We start from the raw sequence: 18,211 nt of genomic DNA, 5'->3' as shown, positions 1-18,211 counted from the left end.
CATCAGTAACACTTCATACGATTCTCAGGGCTATTAGTGGAATCTTATAAATGTGTGATCTCCGCCATTTCAAAACAGGAACCACAGTACAGTATATACAGTTAGAAACCAGACCTACAGAATGCACTGTAGTACTACAGTATATAGAGTTGCAAACAATAACTACAATATATGCTGTTGTGAACTACAGTATATACAGTTATGAACTAGAACTACAGTATATACAATTCTGGACTATAACTACAATATATACCATTGTGACATAGAACTACAGTATATACAATTCTAAACTATACAGTATATACATTTCTGATCTAGAACTACAGTATAAACACTTGTGTGCGATAGAACTACAGTATATACAATTCTAAACTATAACTACAGTATATACAATTTTGATCTAGAACTACAGTATATACAATTCTAAACTATACAGTATATACAATTCTGGACTAGAACTACAGTATATACACTTGTGAAATAGAACTACAGTATATACAATTCTAAACTATAACTACAGTATATACAATTCTGGACTATAACTACAGTATATACAATTCTGGACTATAGTATATACAATTCTGGATTATAACTACAGTATGTACACTTGTGACATACTGTAGAACTACAGTATATACTGTAAAATTCTAAACTATATCTACAGTGTATACAATTCTGATCTATAACTACAGTATATACAATTCTGGACTATATCTATTTGTGACATAGAGTAACTGCAGTATATACAATTCTGGACTATATATATATTTCTGACAGAAGAACTGCAGTATATACAATTCTGGACTATATATATATATTTGTGTCATAGAAGAACTGCAGATTATATAATTTTGGACTATATATATTTGTGACATAGAAGAACTGCAGTATATACAATTCTGGACTATAAATACAATAATACATTTATGACATAGAAGAACTGCAGTATATACAATTCTAAACTATAACTACAGTTTATACAGTTAGGAACTACATCAACAGAATGTTCTGTATATAAAGTTATGAACATAACTACATAATATACTGTTTTGAACTAAAACTGCAGTATATACACTTGTGACATAGAACGACAGTATACACAATTCTGAACTATGACTACAGTATATTCACCTGTGGCATAAGACTACAGTATATACAATTCTAATCTATAACTACAGTATATACAATTCTGATCTAGAACTACAGTATACTCTTGTGATGTAGAGCTACAATTTATACTGTTGTGAAATAGAACTAGGATATATACAATTCTGATCTAGAACTACAGCATACTCTTGTGATTTAGAGCTTCAGTATATACTGTTGTGAAATAGAACTACAATATATACAATTCTGATCTAGAACTACAGTGTATACATTGATGAAAAAGAACTACAGTATATACAGTATAAAACTATAGTATACACTTATGAACTAGAACTATAACGTTTTAAGAAACTACAGTATATACAGTTCTGGAGTATGTTGAGTTGTTTACTAGAACTACAATATAATGACAGTATATCCATTTGTAAACAATACTTATAGTATAGAGTTTAGACAATTAAGAATTAGAACTATAGTATATGTAATTGTGAACTAGAACTACAGCATATACAATTCTGGGCTAGAACGTATGTATATTCTGGTGTGAATTAGAAATAGCATATGCACAGTATAAACACTTGTAAACAATAACTACATTGTATTCAATTGTGAACCAGAACTAAAGTACATACATGTTTTTTTTTTTAAACTAGAACTACAGTATACACGACTGTCAGCTAGAACTACAGTATATAAATTCTGATCTAGAACTTAAGTATATTCAGTGAATTAGAAGTACAATATATGGTCAATATATCTAGTTGTAAACAATACCTACAGTATATACAATTGTGAGCCAGAACTACAGTATATACCATTAAGAACCAAAACTATGGTATTGTGAGCCAGAACTACAGTATATACAATTAAGAACCAAAACTATGGTATTGTGAGCCAGAACTACAGTATATACAGTTTTGAACTAGAACTACAGTATATACAGTAATGATTTAGAACTACTGTATATATCAGTGATTCCAAAACTCGGTCCTTAATGCACCCTAACAGTCCCGGTTTTCAGGATATCCAAACTTAAGTACAGGCAATTTAATAAGTAACTCAGTCAGTTTATTTATATCATATGTGCACAATCATGGATTTCCTTAAAATCTGGACTGTTAGGGTGCCTCGAGGACCGAGTTTGGGGACCCTTGGTATATACAATTGTGAACTAGAACCCCAGTATATACAATCGTGAACTACAACTTCCTTGCATTCAGTTATGAACTGGTCTTTAATATATGGACAATATATCCAACTGAAATATTAACTACAGCATACACAATTGTAAAGTAGAACTACAGTCAACTAAAGCTACAGTATACAGTTCTAAGGCAATTTGCTATATAATCCAATATTAGCGTCACAGAAATGCATCTCAGTCACATTATTCATTATAGAGTACAGAATGGAGATAAAAACTACCAAATCTATCAGCTAGTAGTTTCAGGATTCGGAAGTGGGAAAGGCATAATTGGCATTATGAGTGGATACATCAAAGATTAATAATTGTGTAGACCATTTGCTTATGTCTCTTTATCCAGGACAAGTCGGTTATCTTTAATGGGAATACATGTATTTTGGCAATGATTACAAAAATTATATGGAACACACGGTAAATAAAATGAACGGAAATTATATTCCACGGAGCCCCGTGAAGAGTGCCGCCCTTAGCATGTGCCCATTTTGCCTGTATGGTAAATACATGGCTATGATTAGATATAATAAATGAAAATGTTAAATTTAATAAAAAACAAATGAAGTTTCTATCTCATAAACTGAACATTGGAAGGCTTTGCAGATCGCTTTATTGTGTGACAGTAAACTTGGCCTATAATTAAGGCCATTGCTAACAACTCATCTGGCATTTCAGAAGCAATGGTATATTGCTTTTCCCTGATCACGGATACATGTGCAACACTTGGAAAAGTAGTTTTAAACTCAAGTGATTGTTTAATGTTATAAAATAGGCAGCACTCAAGGAACCAATATTGCTTTATTGGAAAGCGTAACACTGCTAACTTTAGTTTTTTAAGTAAATAGAACAATATACAAAAACTAAACAAACAAACAAAAAACTGATCTACCTATTTAAAAGTACGTGCACTGGTATCCTTCAACTTAGCAATTATCAAAGCACAGAAGGGAAAAATAAAACCGCCTCCAAGCACAGAACAGTATTTTTTCTTTCATTATCTGGTGAAGTTTACTGCACAAGTGTAGCCCGGGGATAAATACCTCCTAGTAGCTTGTCTCCTGGCCCCAGACACATTGCATGTTTCCCGAAACAAGGTCCTTTCCAGTGTCAAGTCCTGCATAGTCAGCTACACACCATATAGACCTTTCATGTCTATATTGCAGATTCATACCAAGTGGCATACATTTGTTACTTAATAATAAAAATATCCTTCCCTTTATTGTTACGCTGATGTTGACTCTTTATTATGGTTTGACCCTCTATTACAGAAATTGGAAACCTGTGACTCACCAGTTATATGGAACTACGAAACCCATCATTTCCTGGCAGCTAGAGGCTGTAATTCCTTAAAAATCGAAGAACCACTAACGACCTAGCTTGTTTTAAAACAACATTACTATAAACCCATATACCTTTATATAAATGTTGGAGAAATTTGAAAACAACCTAACTAATTCGTGATAACATAAAATCTAATTTTCTACAAAATATCCAGCATTCTACGGCACTATTACACGAAAAGCAAGAATTTATATACGGTTTTTATTTAAAGCAGAAATGATTTAAAGACCACAATAGCAAATGTTTCATGTATTCATTTCTAAATACAAAATATATCAAATTATGCAAGTGCCTTATAAAGTAATCCTTTAGAAATGTATACTTAAAGTACCTGCATCTTCAAAAATATATAATTTTTTAAATTATTTTACTGAAAGGTAGCATTTGGCATTCATTGTTTTACATTGTCCATACAGCTTCTAATCAACCACATTGTGAAGTCAGACAGCCTTCAAGTGTCAGTGTCTCAATTCAACTATGGATTAAATACAACGCTATTTGCATAATGCAGAATTTTAAAAGGAAAAAAGTTAAGACAATAAATATTATTCCTGACAAGGTTTTTTTTTTATAAAAAATATATGGTTTTTCATTTAAAATCAAAGCCTATGCCATTACACAATCACACGCAAATTGTAAAATGTATCTACAAAACATTGATATATATACAAAAATAATATTAGCAAAATACCCAAGCAACCAGTCTCTTTGATCGTTCCGAGTGCATTAAATATTGCCTTAACTGTGTTTGTCAAATTACGATCGACTATTACAAGTACTTGAACTCATATCGTAATAATGTTTTGGGTTAGACAACATGGATGATGGGAAAAAAACGTAGAATTGTCCAAATGACGTCCTTGGTGTAAAAATAAAAAAATAAAATTAAAAAAACAACTCCCCCCTCCAAAAACAAACAAACAAACAAATAAAGCACAAAACTAACAAAACATCTATGTAATTAAAAAAATGAAAGGCAGTAAATATAGAGCAATGTAAAACATGCAAGTATTAACGGTCCCCAAGATAATAGGGGTGATATTCTGAATTGTGGTGGTGGGGACAAATAATAATATATTGCCTATTACTGTCGACTAAATGTTTCCTGAGACAGAACAATACAGCTTGATGGCATATATAACATTTATGATCAATACAATAATTTAGAACAAAAAATATATATATCACAGGGGCTCAACTTCACATTGTCCATTATCGTTGCTTCGGTAAGAGACCAAAAACGGGGATTTTGGACCCATCAATAAAAATATAGAAACCTATTGAAAGAAAATATCTTGAGGTCATCGGCAGCCTTGTGCCTGGAACTCCGCAGACATACTACACCGATATTGTAATCGTTTCTGGGGTTTGCCTTTGACAGTTCTTAAGTGCTTCTTACATTATCAGGAAATGTTGTCCTTTAGTTTAGTTACTATTTTTTTGTCCTTTACTCTCCTGTTCTGAAACCATATGGTGACCTGTCTCTCAGAAAGGTTGGTCGTTGCAGATATCCTTCGCCTCTTGTCCTTGTTAATGAACTTGTTAATGGCATATTCGTTTTCTAGTTCTTTCAGTTGCAGCTTGGTGTAAGGCACTCTCTTCTTTCTCCCACGTCTGTAGACACACATGTCTGGCTGGTTTAGCGCTACGTCTCCTAGAGTGAGTAAGATACAAGTTATATTGTGGATTTAAACCCCCCCACCAAAAAAATCCAACTCTATCTGTAGCAGTAAAAACGTCACATGAGGTGCTGTTATCAAGTTGCTTAGTAATTAGTTATAAAATGCTGTTTATTTTTTAAGATGAATTTCTATCAGCTATACACATGTGTTGTATGTCTGCATAGTCTTGCCTATTCTTACAGCACAAAGCATACACGCAGTAATACATTCTTATAGCTCAACTGCTTATGTTTAACATATATTGCAAACATGTCAGGTGGAAATGGCTGGGGTCAGAGATATGTCTATGAATGTACAGAACGCTTTGCTGGCCCCTGTAATGTGGAAGTAGGTGTGTTTGCTTAAGTATGCTAGGGGTCCACACAGCACACAAGCTTCCCACAGGCTGTCACACACCACACTACTCCTACCTGGAAAAGACGACTTCCAGAAGTGTGGAGCTTGAGCCTGGTCCTTAGCGCAATACATTGGACTGTTCCAGCCGTTAGCGAGAGTCCATGACTGATAGCCTTCCATTGAGATGTAGGTCTCATGTCTGGGATCCCCTGAGCCAAAGGATGACACCATGTCTAGGTATCCAGGGACATGTTGGTAAGGGTTAGTGTAGCCCTGAAAATAAGAGACTTCCTTGGCCCTTGTAGGTACCTCACTGCTGGGTACACTTGTACTAGCCAAACTAGACACGTCCATGTATTTCTCTACTGGAAAACTGCCTATAGAGGCATGGCCGGGGGATTTAAGTGGGTTCTGCTGCAGTCCCACACCGTGAGACATGCGGCAACTGTAATATCCGTTCCCAAAGTGGTAACCATATCCAAGAGAGGGGGCTGACGGCCCAGTTGAAGCTGGACACGTCGGTCCTTCTTTGGTGGCATCCGATCGAGTTGAACCGGACCTCTCGGGGCCAGGGTAGGCTAATCCCGGCACTGTTCTGCTGGAGGGAGTGCCAAACACAGCGGGAGAAGAGAGGAAATTCCTGCACTGGTTGCTGGAAGACCCCTCTCCCCCTCTCAATCCTTCCATTTCCCACTGGTTGCGTTTGCTCAGAGCTTTGCACATCACTCGTTCAATCCAGTGCGGGCATAGTGGAAATTGTTATCCCTCCGAGCAGGTTAGATCATTGTGGTACGTTTATAAAAACTAACTTCAGATTGGGAGGGGTGGGGGGGAGAGTCATTTTACATATCTGTTTGCAGTAACCATGAGGCTGAACATTGGTCGGTTTCCCCCACGTGGTCACAGAACGGAATTAAACTCAGCAAGCAATCAACCCACTTGACTGCTCTGCAAGAGGTTCGGGTTTTCCATATTATATTCTTTTCCTCCTTTCATTTTCCCTATTTTCTTTCTTTTTTTTTAATTTTTAATCTGATCCTACATTTTAGATATTCATCTTAATCGTGAATAGCTGAATTGATTCATCATGTACCTAGCAGGTGCTGCCCACCTATTGGGCTGCTCTCTGACAGTTTTTATGTAAAATCTAATAAACAGTAACAATCTGTTCACAAAAAAATGTACTGCGTAATGAATGTAGCTTTACAATCGACTTGTGAAAAATGAACTCACAAAATGTAAATGATAAACATAGCCACACACCTATTACTAAATAACATTACCAAATAAACCTTCAAGGCATATTCCAGAGCACAAAAACAGCCCAAGTACCCGTCTATGTTAGTCAATGCCAATGTGAACATCATTATTAAGGAAATACGCCCGCATTCCCGTCTAATCGACATGCCCTGCCTTCAGATATAACTGAGCGATAACCTTGACAGTTAACTAGGGCCATATTGCTGTTAATGTTAAATAGAACACTAAGCAGACATATTGTTGCAGTTGTCTTTCGCATCACAACTCTTTGCAACATTAAACAAACGTGAATAAACATATCTGCATGTGTCAGTCTGTGCATAAGGCTTTCTACGTCTATTGCTTCCATCGTTGTCAGAATGAGAGCTTTAATGAGACTATCAGATTTATTAAGTGAGAAGTTACGTCCAATCAGCGATGCCTTGTTACATTTCTCTGGGCAGATACATGTACCTTAATAATAAGCCCTGCTGTGAAAATATCGATTGTCTCTCATGGCACTGCAATATCCTGTTCCTAGATTTGTGTTTTGTTTTAATAGTAATATTTTGGCAATAAAATGCAAAGACACAAACATCAGAAGTTCTAATAGCTGAGACCCTCCCCGGGGAATTTGTGAACCAATAATTGATAATTATATGGAAGATAAAAAGGTCTGATTTGTTTAGCTATATTATTTATTTATTTATTATTTATTTATTTATTACCAGTTATTTATATAGCGCACGCATATTCCGCAATGCTTTACAGAGAATATTTGGCCATTCACATCAGTCCCTGCCCCAGTGGAGCTTACAATCTATATTCCCTAACACATGCTCACACACTTACACACTAGGGTTAATATTTGCTGGGAGCCAATTAACCTACCAGTATATTTTTGGAGCTATATAAGTAGAAACAGAAAAATGATGACCAGGACATACACATAAACAATATATGTTGGTAAATTTCTATTCATGCACATAAAAAAATACATTCACATAAACAAACCTGACAGTAGCTATAAGTAACTATAGAAGAGATATTCATAAAGTTACTAATTCAATGCTATGTGCTGTGTCTTCCTTATGTAACTGTTGTTAGTTCATTCAAAATAATTTGTAAATACCCAGAAAAGAAAACAAACACACAAAAAAATATATATAAACAAAACCCCACAAAGAAAATCTCAGTTCCTATTGTCATACATGGTGTAATTTATAAAACCAGCTACTGATAATGGACATTGGTTCTTTCCTGAAGGCTAGACGTTCTATCAATATTCTGTATAAATTATGAGAGAGGAAAAAAAAACTCTTTTAAATAAATACTTTCTACAGTAGAAGCCCCAACCAAATATGCTATATGCCTATATATGCTTTCGGTACCTAGAATATCTCTGCACATTATGTAACAAATAAAACAAATGAAAGACTACAGTTGCCTGAGAAAAGGCTTCTTGCAAACAACAGATTTGTGCTTCTCAATTTAATAATTCACTGTATTTACGTTATATTTATATTAATAACTCTGAAAGTAGGACTGGTACATTATTGTTGGGGGAAAAATTTCATGTATCCCTAATGCATTTATCACATACATAAAATGTAATGCAAAGAACTATGCGGTGAGCATGGTTATAAACCTGCAATAAATCATTTAACTATACATGTACTAAGTTGATAAATGATGTTCTGTAATTTTGTATTTTATTTTATCATACTTATCTAGAGCTATCCAGTTCTTTTGAAAGTACTTGTTTTTCATTAAATATAGTCAATTTGATACAGTTGACATGGATAGCACGTATGTGCCATATCTAATAGTATGCTCTTTTTCTGCAACTGATTAGCGTTATATGTTACATAACAACAATGCATTATCAGGTGGTAACTCGTGACAAACTGTATCAGAGCACTTGAGTGGGGTATTCATGAAAGCTTGGAGAGAGATAAAATTGTGAAAGATAAAATAGGAACCATTATGCTCCTAATTGTCACTTAACAGGCTGTGATTGAAAAATGACAGTTAGGAGCTGTTTGGTTGGTACTTTATATTTCACAATTGTATCTCTCGCCAAGCTTTCTTGAATAGATACATGCAACGCTACATTTCATTCTATAGATTGTTTTAAAGTCAAAATTTGTATTTGAAATTCCAGGCAATGGGTTTATAAGGGTACGACAACAACATAGATAGATAATTCTATATCCTAGGTCACTTTTTCTTGCGACGCACTTTGCTTCATTGTAACAATTTTTTTTTTTGTAAGACAAAACAGTATTTGTGACATTTTTCTTTAATTAGTTACATATTTTCAGCTTTTTAAAAACGACGAAAGATAAACTTCAGCCGACTTCACTAACACGTACTGTAACATATAAAGATTTAATTATTTATTCATGCATTAAGTGCGGGTTATAAAGCAAGAAAAGTGTTGTTTGTTTTCATAATATGGATGAAAGCATGCAATGCAAACAACCACCACTAGATGTCTCTGTTTTCAAGTACATTTTGCAAACACAAAAGGTATACATGCAGTATATTGCCACAAATACATATTTGGTCAACATATACGGTGGAAACGAAAGTATATAATTAACATGATTAGCAATGTTAACAGATTATTTTAAGTGCTTTAATTGCAGTTTATTCATATGGGGAATTACCCACTATTCAAACCGCCTTAGTTTTTGTAAGCATTTATTCCAGTGGTTTCAGCAATGTAAACAAGACTCTACGCAGACTCGACTCAAAGCTTCTACAGTAAAGGACAAAATTACACTTTAACAGTCATTTGTTATTACACAAATGAATTCTTTATGCGCCGACAACAGTGTATGTAAACTAAGTGAACATGCAAAGAAGGGTTGCTTATTCCAAGTAAACAGGTATTTTGTTCTGGAGCATCATGGGATGTTGTTTTGAGGATTTATTATCTGCCATAAAAGTGGGCTTTTACAACTACACCTTCAAACACCTGTAGTTTGCCATAGAACAAATATTTAGTATAGATCTCTGGAAGTCACCTGAGAAAGTAAATGTGCCTCTTTTGTTTAAATATCTTGAAGTATTAGAGTTGCATACCACATTACTGCCAGACCTTTTATCATGAACGTTTGCATGGTTTTGTAATAAACCAGAACTTCTAATTCCATATGAGATAAGATAAGGATCTGCTTAGAAAAAAATCCATTGCAAAGTTGCACTTAGGCGACATTATGCCCATTCCACAATAATAGTTTTCAAATGTGACCCTACATTAAAATATAATATGGTATCAATATGGTATTATTGTAAATGGTATTAGGTGAGCTCCGTGTAGAGGGAGGGAGGGAGAGGGAGAGGGAGAGGGAGAGAGAGAGAGAGAGAGAGAGAGAGAGAGAGAGAGAGAGAGAGAGAGAGAGAGAGAGAGAGAGAGAGATGGATAGAGATAGATAGAGAGAGAGAGAGGGAAAAGAGAGAGAGAGAGAGAGAGAGAGAGAGAGAGATACGAGAGAGATAGAGATATTTAGGATAGATAGATAGGAAATAGATAGATAGATAAGAGATAGTTCTTTTATTACCATATACAATAATACCATATTATATTTGAATGAAAGGTCACATTTGTGTATATATATATATATATATACACATACACGCACATACATACCGGCATCCATATATACATACATACACACGTACACGTTTAATTGGAGTGTTGGTGGTCTCAGCAGGACGCTATTATGTGAAGAGAACAAAGGCCACTTGCAAAGTACTAATGCAGTGAATGATATCATGAGTCTGATGTTCTGACAGGGGATGAGATATATAAGTAATCTGTACAATTCAAACTTTCACATAACAGCAATAAACTGTTGTGTTATAACACAATTAGTTTTACTATCAAAAAGTGATAATAAATACTGAAAAGTAATCATCAGCAAATAGATGTCTGAAAGACAGTTACAATGACTGATTTAAAAAGGAATGATCTACAGGGGGTCATAGGAAACAATCAGCTGTAGGTTTTCATTTGTCCTACGAGAGAGTTGTTATTTAATTAGTTGCTGTGAGTACAGCACCAGATTTATTTTAATTATATTATTAACTAAATAAAATGGTGTAAGCAACTTGTGGTATCCGCAGAAAACATTGCCTCTGATTGTCATGCTGAACCTTCCCCAACAGCTGGCAATCCTCATGCTGTCTAAACCTGACCGAGAGTCAGATGTACCTTTATTCTCCAACTTGATAAACGGTCTGTCATCTTGTCAGACATACAGTATACTTTTTATTTTTATTAAAATGTATTCTGTACAACTGGACTGTAATTCAATGTCAAGTTTGTTGTGAGATATATGTGTGATTTAACTTCAAAAGGAAACGCGTTCTCAACTGAAACTAGTTTATCTTAGATAACAGTTTATGTCCTCACTTTTTCTGACACAGCAGTACTTAAAAACAAACTGATGGGGGCGCCAAACGACAGCGATAAGATAGTTGGTGTCTTCCTTTTTAGTCATCAGACACTGGAAATTAAATATGACTCAAGTGGCCACTTCAACAACAATCATCTCAGTTCTCCAGCATCTCGAACGACTGACGGCTGTATATTCTGGGAATAGCCATGCATTTTCACTTTAACTGCTGTCATCAAAGGCATTAAGAAGCATCACTCTGTTTTCTGATGTCTGTTCTATACTATAGCATAAGAAAACCCGACAATATTTAACACATACGTCTGCAAAAGTTGGCATAATCACGCTGTAAACTGAAAGAAAATCTCAATTTGCAGGAGACGGAATATTGATGACATCTATTGATAAGCAATTCGTAAGACTTCAGCCAAACCATCATTATGTCTGTGCTAATCTTCACATCAAATGTAATGTCCATTGTGTTATGTAACAAGACCCCTTCGTTACCTATTAGAACCACAGTGAGAGAGCTATAGACTATGCATTCATTTGCCTGAAAGACTATTTCTGTAGCACGTAAAGGAAAAAAAAAATCACTGCAATTATTGGCAACAATTCGCGAAAAATATTGACCAGAATATGTGTTTATGATTGTGTTGTATAACAAAGACAGGCTGATGTGGCTCTACTTACTGTAAGTATAAAGAGGGCAGTGGGCACTTTTGTTGAAAATGACATAAAAAGCCATCCAGAAAGATAGGAGAAACCATAATAGCAGTATTGTGCCACTTCATTGGAAAAGTAATGCAACACACATATTAGGTAGAAATAAAATGCAGATACATGTTTTTATTTAGTCAGTTTTCTTTTATTAAGGATGAAAGTACACTTTTTTTTTCTTTTGCAATAATGCTGATTTACCCATCGAGAAGAAGAAAACAACACAAAAAAAAAAAAGAAAAAGAAAAGGGAAAAGCCAACATCATTAGGACCTAAAAGCCAACGAAACAAAAATCAGCATAATGATGCCCCTAAATGAACGGGAAATGTTGCTTAGCTCGTTTTATTAATCAGACTGTCAATTTCACCCCAGAGGCCAAACCCCACAGCAATTGAAGCAAGATCTGATCAGGAGCGTAACAGTTCATTCCTTGTCTCTCTCTCTACCTGGATATATTTGTCTGCTCAGAACCCGCCTTCACTGCCAAGTGACAGGAGCCTGTATTTATTTGCTTATAAAACTGTTACAATAAATGATTATTCAACAGCGTCATTCATACCTTAATGACGAGCCCTAGTTTTTGATGAATGACATTTCTGGCTGGGAAGGATGTATGGGTCATTTTGACCAGTCATTCCATCGCTTTGGCATCCCACAATTTTTACGCCACGCTAAAAAACAGAAGATAGTATTTAGAGACAGTGCCAGGCTAAATGTGAATTGGCCCCTGCTGCAGGCAGATCATCATTACTACAGCACCAGTCTTTCTGCTTTGACTTTTTTTTTTTTTTTTTTTTTTTTTTTACTCCTCTTCACAAAGCTGAGATGATGGAAAGGATAAGAAAAGAGATGATTCTCATGGAAAGAGGTCTGCACAGCCCAACCACAGGCAAAAGGCTTTCCAATTTATCCGACTCAGCTGGGAATGCAGTGTTAGAGGCCTTGGAAAATGCACATCATGCTGCCCGCTTGAGTCCCAGACTAACTTCTTCCTCCATGCATGGATCTATAGGGGACCTACCGAGCAAAGGCAGATTTGAAATAGACAATTTGTTCAGCATCCATCATCCCATCAGTGAAAGTAACAACGCTTCAGACATCTCCGGGTGTGACAGAGGGAAGAAGATAAGCCAGTATTCGGAAGTTGTTTCGGAAGCAGATATGAGCAGTGATGTTGAGGTGGGGTGTTCATCCTTGCGCTCCCCGAATAGCCTGAGTGGCAGCCAGCTGAAGGACAGCATCAACAAAGGTACCTTTTATCCGCACTCTCCTGCGAAATCAGACTGGCGATTGTTTTGTTTATATTCTTATAGATACATGTAAAAAGATGACAGCACATGTTATAATTTCCTGACAAGCAACATCAGTGTGTATGAAGCACAGCGCCTAAGCATTTCCACATGGTGCCAAAATACAATCATATTTATAGATTGCATGCAAATTAGCATTGTTTATGTGAGATACGTGAGCACCAATTGAAGAAAAAAATATGTATTTAAAAAAATAAATACACATTCATTTGGTGCAGTCACAATTTTCATACTTTTACTACTACAGATATAGGTAAAACAAAATTTATACAACTGAAACATAAAAGGAGAAAGCCCATAAGACGATGTTTTTGTTTTTATTTTTCTTTGCACAAGTCATTTAGGCATTAATACCTGGGATACAAAATGTAAAAAGGGCTGATGTGCTTTTATCATGATCTATGCTTCAGTGGCACAACTTCCATGTTTGTTGATCTAACAAACAAACAAAAGTATTAACATCAGGCTGAAATATTGATATAATATAATAATTTCAAGCAAGACTATATTTTTTTATAGGACATTAGTATAGTAAATACACGGATGATAAGGCTAAAAGGTATCAATTACTTTGTTTTCTCCTATTAAATTCAATAGCACTCATAACGTAATAGGAACAGTGCTGTCTGTGTTACTACATAATTTAAAATACACTGAAAATGTATTAGGTACAATGAAGTTACCTTATGCGTCTGTATTATGACGCTATCATAGCTGTTACCTGAATCGACAAATCTTTATACAGCCCTGTTTTACTTCGTATAAGCATTTTCCACATAACGATTATAAATATAAATCTACCATCATATTGATTTTTTTATGTATATTTATCAGAAGTGACATTTTAGGTTCAGAACACATAAGTAAACAAAATGCGTGTTATATCCACATGCAACTGTTTTATTTAATGATGAGGGTTTTGTATGAAAGTACAATTAGGGTTAACCAAATATGGAATACAATCTTATGGTGTATGTATGAACTATAAAGAACCCCACAGAAAACATTTCATCCAAATGTTTCACATTAACACAAAGATCTCCAAATCAAATATAAAGTGGTGGCTAGTTGTTATTGTTATTTTTATCATCAGTAAATATGTTATACAGTAAATGTTCTGCAGTTGTATGTACATCTAGCCCCTTATTTGTGCATCTTATTCTTTTCCATTATTTTTACATTTTTGCAAGAAACTTGAAAGGCAATTATTAAACTCCCACAACACATAGGTTAGTGGAGCTGTATCATGTGTTTGACAAGGTTTTATTTATCTATATGACTGACAAAGTATTTTTCCTGCTTGTGTGGCTGCAGACAGTGGCTCAGTGGCCAGTACCACCAGCTCCTCTGCAAATTCTGGATTAGGCAGCCTCAATAGCAATAATCCCGTGGGGAGCTCCAGCTCAGCTGCTGACCAGGTGCGTCGATACAGGACAGCATTCACTCGAGAGCAAATAGGCAGGTTGGAGAAAGAGTTCTACCGAGAGAATTATGTGTCACGGCCTCGGAGATGTGAGCTTGCAGCTGCCCTCAACCTCCCAGAGACAACCATCAAGGTAAGAGACATGGGACCACCTTACACTCTGTTTCATATTAGCATTCCAATGATACATTCTACATCTGAACAATAAGCAGCCCCATGGTCATTTGTACAACGCTTTTAGGATTTTATAGATTAATTCATTGTAGTACTATATCTAAAAGGTTCTAAAAAAATAATGTAAAAATAAAAAAGCAGAAATACATCCAACACACGGAGTACACCGTAATTTATGGAATTATATAATGTAATGGGCACAGTCGGACATTAGTTCCAGTTTCTGTATTCAAAAATATTTGGAAATGTGTGAGCGACTGTACAGTGTAATTACATGTGTATTACTACGTGTGCCAATAAACCTGTAATGTGCTGTGAGACATTATACAATATCATGGCTAGCAGATTAAAATTATATGGTTGCCCGACAAGGCAGTTTCAAGGATAAAATGTAAAAAATGATAGTTATATATGTCAGAACGGTGCGCTCTTATTACTGTTACTCCTCAGTAAAAGATACTTTACAATGTTAATCTTCCTGATATATGATTGTTTTGTTGTCATTTATATTAATAAGCGCTGTCCATGTAACTGACAATTTAGTGACTCACATATAAAAATAATCGATTGCAGAATTTGCTATAATTCAATAGTTAAAACGATCAGCGTTTTTTTTTAAATCTGGATTTATATAAATAAACTAATGACTTTCTACTTATAAATGTGAAATTCTCCAATCATTTTTCGACCACTTCACAGAAGTGATGAACACTAATTAGACTGCAGAATTGCACCAATAATTCTTCACTATATGATGTCACAAGCAATATACCTTTTACTGCACATTTTCAACCATCAACTAAGCCTGTTCTGCTACACCTGTTTTTTTTTCCCATTTCCATAAGTGTGGGACTACATGGAAAATATGGCAAGATGAGCTGTGGAACTAGACTGTTAAAAATTAACGTTTTGTAAGAAAAACCTAGTGAGCTTCGTTTGCTTGAAAAGCGACTGGTGGCAACATGTAAAAGTTTTATATAGCAACGTGTCCTGTAAACTACAAGGGTATTGTGCTAGTGCCCACAGCATGCTGAGGAGACTTCCATCAGTCTCCTATTTCAGAAGGCCATACAGTCTTTAGGGACGACTTCAATGTTCAATCCCAAGAATGACTGACAGCCATCCATAGTAACAGTAGTTTTTTTTATACACCCACAAAACCATCTTTGACCAGTTACCTTTGCTAGTGTGATAGGTGAAATAGGATATTAGCAGACCACCATCCTCCCTCTCTCTCACATGCTATGCATTATAGACCTGTTGTCAAGAGCTTGTCTATCTATGATCAGGGGAAAAGTGTAATCATGTCTCCTTCTCCCCCCCCCCACCCCCCATTTGCACTAGGTGTGGTTCCAGAACCGCCGGATGAAGGACAAGAGGCAGCGCTTGGCCATGTCCTGGCCCCATCCCGCGGACCCCAGCTTCTACACCTACATGATGACGCACGCTGCGGCCACCGGCAGCCTTCCTTACCCCTTCCACTCCCACGTGCCTCTGCACTACTACCCCCACGTCGGGGTGACCGCAGCAGCGGCGGCGGCGGCCGCAGCGGCATCCGGGGCGGCTGCCGCCGCCTCGCCCTTCGCCACCTCCATCCGGCCCCTGGACACCTTCCGCGCCCTCTCGCACCCCTACTCCAGGCCGGAACTACTTTGCAGCTTCAGGCACCCGGGCCTCTACCAGTCCCCCGCCGGGATCAATAGCACCGCCGCCGCCGCTGCAGCAGCAGCCGCCGCCGCGGCCTCTGCTCAAGGATCCGCTCCCTGCTCCTGCCTCAGTTGTCACAGTAGCCAGACGGCGTCGGCCCTGGGTTCGGCTAGCAGGGGCTCGGATTTCCATTGCACCGCGGCCTCCCAGAGGCCAGAGAGCAGCTTCCTCCCCTACTCCGCGGCTGTGCTCAGCAAGACCTCGGTCACCCCGGTGCCTGAGCAGAGGGAGGAGAGCCCTTTGACTAGATAACTGTGCCCCAGTCCCCCTCACCCCCCCAAGGCCTGCACTGATCTTTGCAGAGAGGACTGGTCGTATGTCAGCCATCACCAACAAACAAGGGCGATTTTATTGTTATTTTATTTTTAATTAACAGAAAAACAAACAAATAAAATAAAAAAAACCCCTCTCTGCTCCCAAGTACACAAGTTATGTCCACATCCGTAATTACACATCCAGCTACTGTCTGTACAATGAAAAGGGACCTGACCTAAACAGAAACTGGTACTGAGCACATCATGCTAATATAATACGACGAGTTTACACATATACCTATAGGATTATTTTTTGGAAATGATGGTTTCCGAATGATGTTTTCTTTGAGTCTGCTGAAAAAAAAATCAAATTAGAATTTTCGAACTTTCGTGTTTAATTTTAGTTTAAATGTTTTATATTTGTTTTTATTATTTTTATTTTTTTATCTCATTATGTGGTCACATACTGGTGTTTTATTTACTTATGGCCTTATTTTTGTAGGCTGGCCGCTCGGTCTATCAAACTTTATATTACTTTGATTCATTTCTTTGTATCTGGAAAATACTTGAATCTTGAGCTAGGGCATGCATCACAGCATTAAAGTGGGGCATATGATTTTTTTTTTGTTTCCAAGTTTTGCCTAGGTACCATGATTAATTATATCCCACAGTAACACGAGGTATATTCGCGCATCTGCCTCGCTTGGTTACCATTGGGCAGCACCAATTTGCTTTCTCAAGCCCCGGTTCCTGCAGGGAGTTCCCTGAACTTTGAAAAGCACATCACAAACTAGCAGTGTTATTGCCGTGTCAATTCTGATGCTAATAATGTGTAGATTATGACGAAAATTGCCAATCATGTTCTCTGATGGACCTCCTTTGAATGTAGAATTGGAGGAAAGTTCCCCGCATAGAGACCTGCTGTCAAGTACTAACAACCCGCTAAGGGAAGTCATTAGGAGAGACAGATATGAGGCTTGGTACATAAAACATTGTTCTTGGTGCATACGATCTATGTTATATATCTGTTACCTGAAGTGATTTCGCTGAAGAAAGCCCAGTTCCTATAATCAAAATTGGCAATTTTCATTTTGGATGCTCGGACACCCTGGGCAGACTTCTCTCCTTAAAGTTGATATTCCACTAGTGTGAACAGCCTCATTAAATCAAAGCTACATATTTCCATAATGCTCCCCGCAGAGCCACTTCACTCCTCACATAATGAGATCTTCTCAAGGGCTGGAGCGGTTGGAAGGAACTTGCAGTTGCATGTTAAGGCCCAAAGCGAATCTATTTATATATCTGAGTGTATC

At 36.7% G+C, this 18,211-nt stretch overlaps 2 protein-coding genes across 3 annotated transcripts; one reads left to right on the top strand and one right to left on the bottom strand.

Moving 5' to 3' along the window:
- Nucleotides 1-3,984: 3,984 nt before the first annotated feature.
- On the bottom strand, nucleotides 3,985-6,445 carry HOXD13 (homeobox D13). The gene is made up of 2 exons (XM_088468567.1): nucleotides 5,739-6,445; nucleotides 3,985-5,300 (listed from the first exon to the last, which is right to left on the bottom strand). Exons 1-2 carry the CDS (start codon nucleotides 6,385-6,387, stop codon nucleotides 5,050-5,052), a joined length of 900 nt encoding a protein of 299 aa, XP_088324693.1. The 5' UTR covers nucleotides 6,388-6,445; the 3' UTR covers nucleotides 3,985-5,049.
- Nucleotides 6,446-12,855: 6,410 nt separating this feature from the next.
- On the top strand, nucleotides 12,856-16,896 carry EVX2 (even-skipped homeobox 2). Of its 2 annotated transcripts, none has more exons than XM_088468547.1 (3): nucleotides 12,856-13,279; nucleotides 14,655-14,896; nucleotides 16,282-16,896. In XM_088468547.1, exons 1-3 carry the CDS (start codon nucleotides 12,856-12,858, stop codon nucleotides 16,894-16,896), a joined length of 1,281 nt encoding a protein of 426 aa, XP_088324673.1. The 2 variants fall into 2 exon arrangements, with proteins under 2 accessions (XP_088324673.1, XP_088324681.1); XM_088468555.1 differs by having other exon boundaries at nucleotides 12,856-13,280; nucleotides 14,647-14,896.
- Nucleotides 16,897-18,211: the final 1,315 nt, after the last annotated feature.

Source organism: Taudactylus pleione, unplaced genomic scaffold, assembly GCF_031769625.1.
Source record: "Taudactylus pleione unplaced genomic scaffold, aTauple2 ptg000004l, whole genome shotgun sequence".
Lineage (NCBI taxonomy): Eukaryota > Metazoa > Chordata > Amphibia > Anura > Myobatrachidae > Taudactylus > Taudactylus pleione.
This window is presented reverse-complemented; position numbering and strand designations above follow the sequence as displayed.

Bases quoted from the DNA above. Each gene is read 5' to 3' on its own strand.
- EVX2 (XM_088468555.1), top strand. From the start codon at position 12,856: ATGATGGAAAGGATAAGAAAAGAGATGATTCTCATGGAAAGAGGTCTG. The intron at 13,281-14,646 runs TACCTTTTATCC...TCCTGCTTGTGT, and splicing joins AAGGACAGCATCAACAAAGG to GGCTGCAGACAGTGGCTCAG. The intron at 14,897-16,281 runs GTAAGAGACATG...CATTTGCACTAG, and splicing joins TCCCAGAGACAACCATCAAG to GTGTGGTTCCAGAACCGCCG.
- HOXD13 (XM_088468567.1), bottom strand. From the start codon at position 6,387: ATGTGCAAAGCTCTGAGCAAACGCAACCAGTGGGAAATGGAAGGATTG. The intron at 5,301-5,738 runs GTAGGAGTAGTG...TACTCACTCTAG, and splicing joins CTGGAAGTCGTCTTTTCCAG to GAGACGTAGCGCTAAACCAG.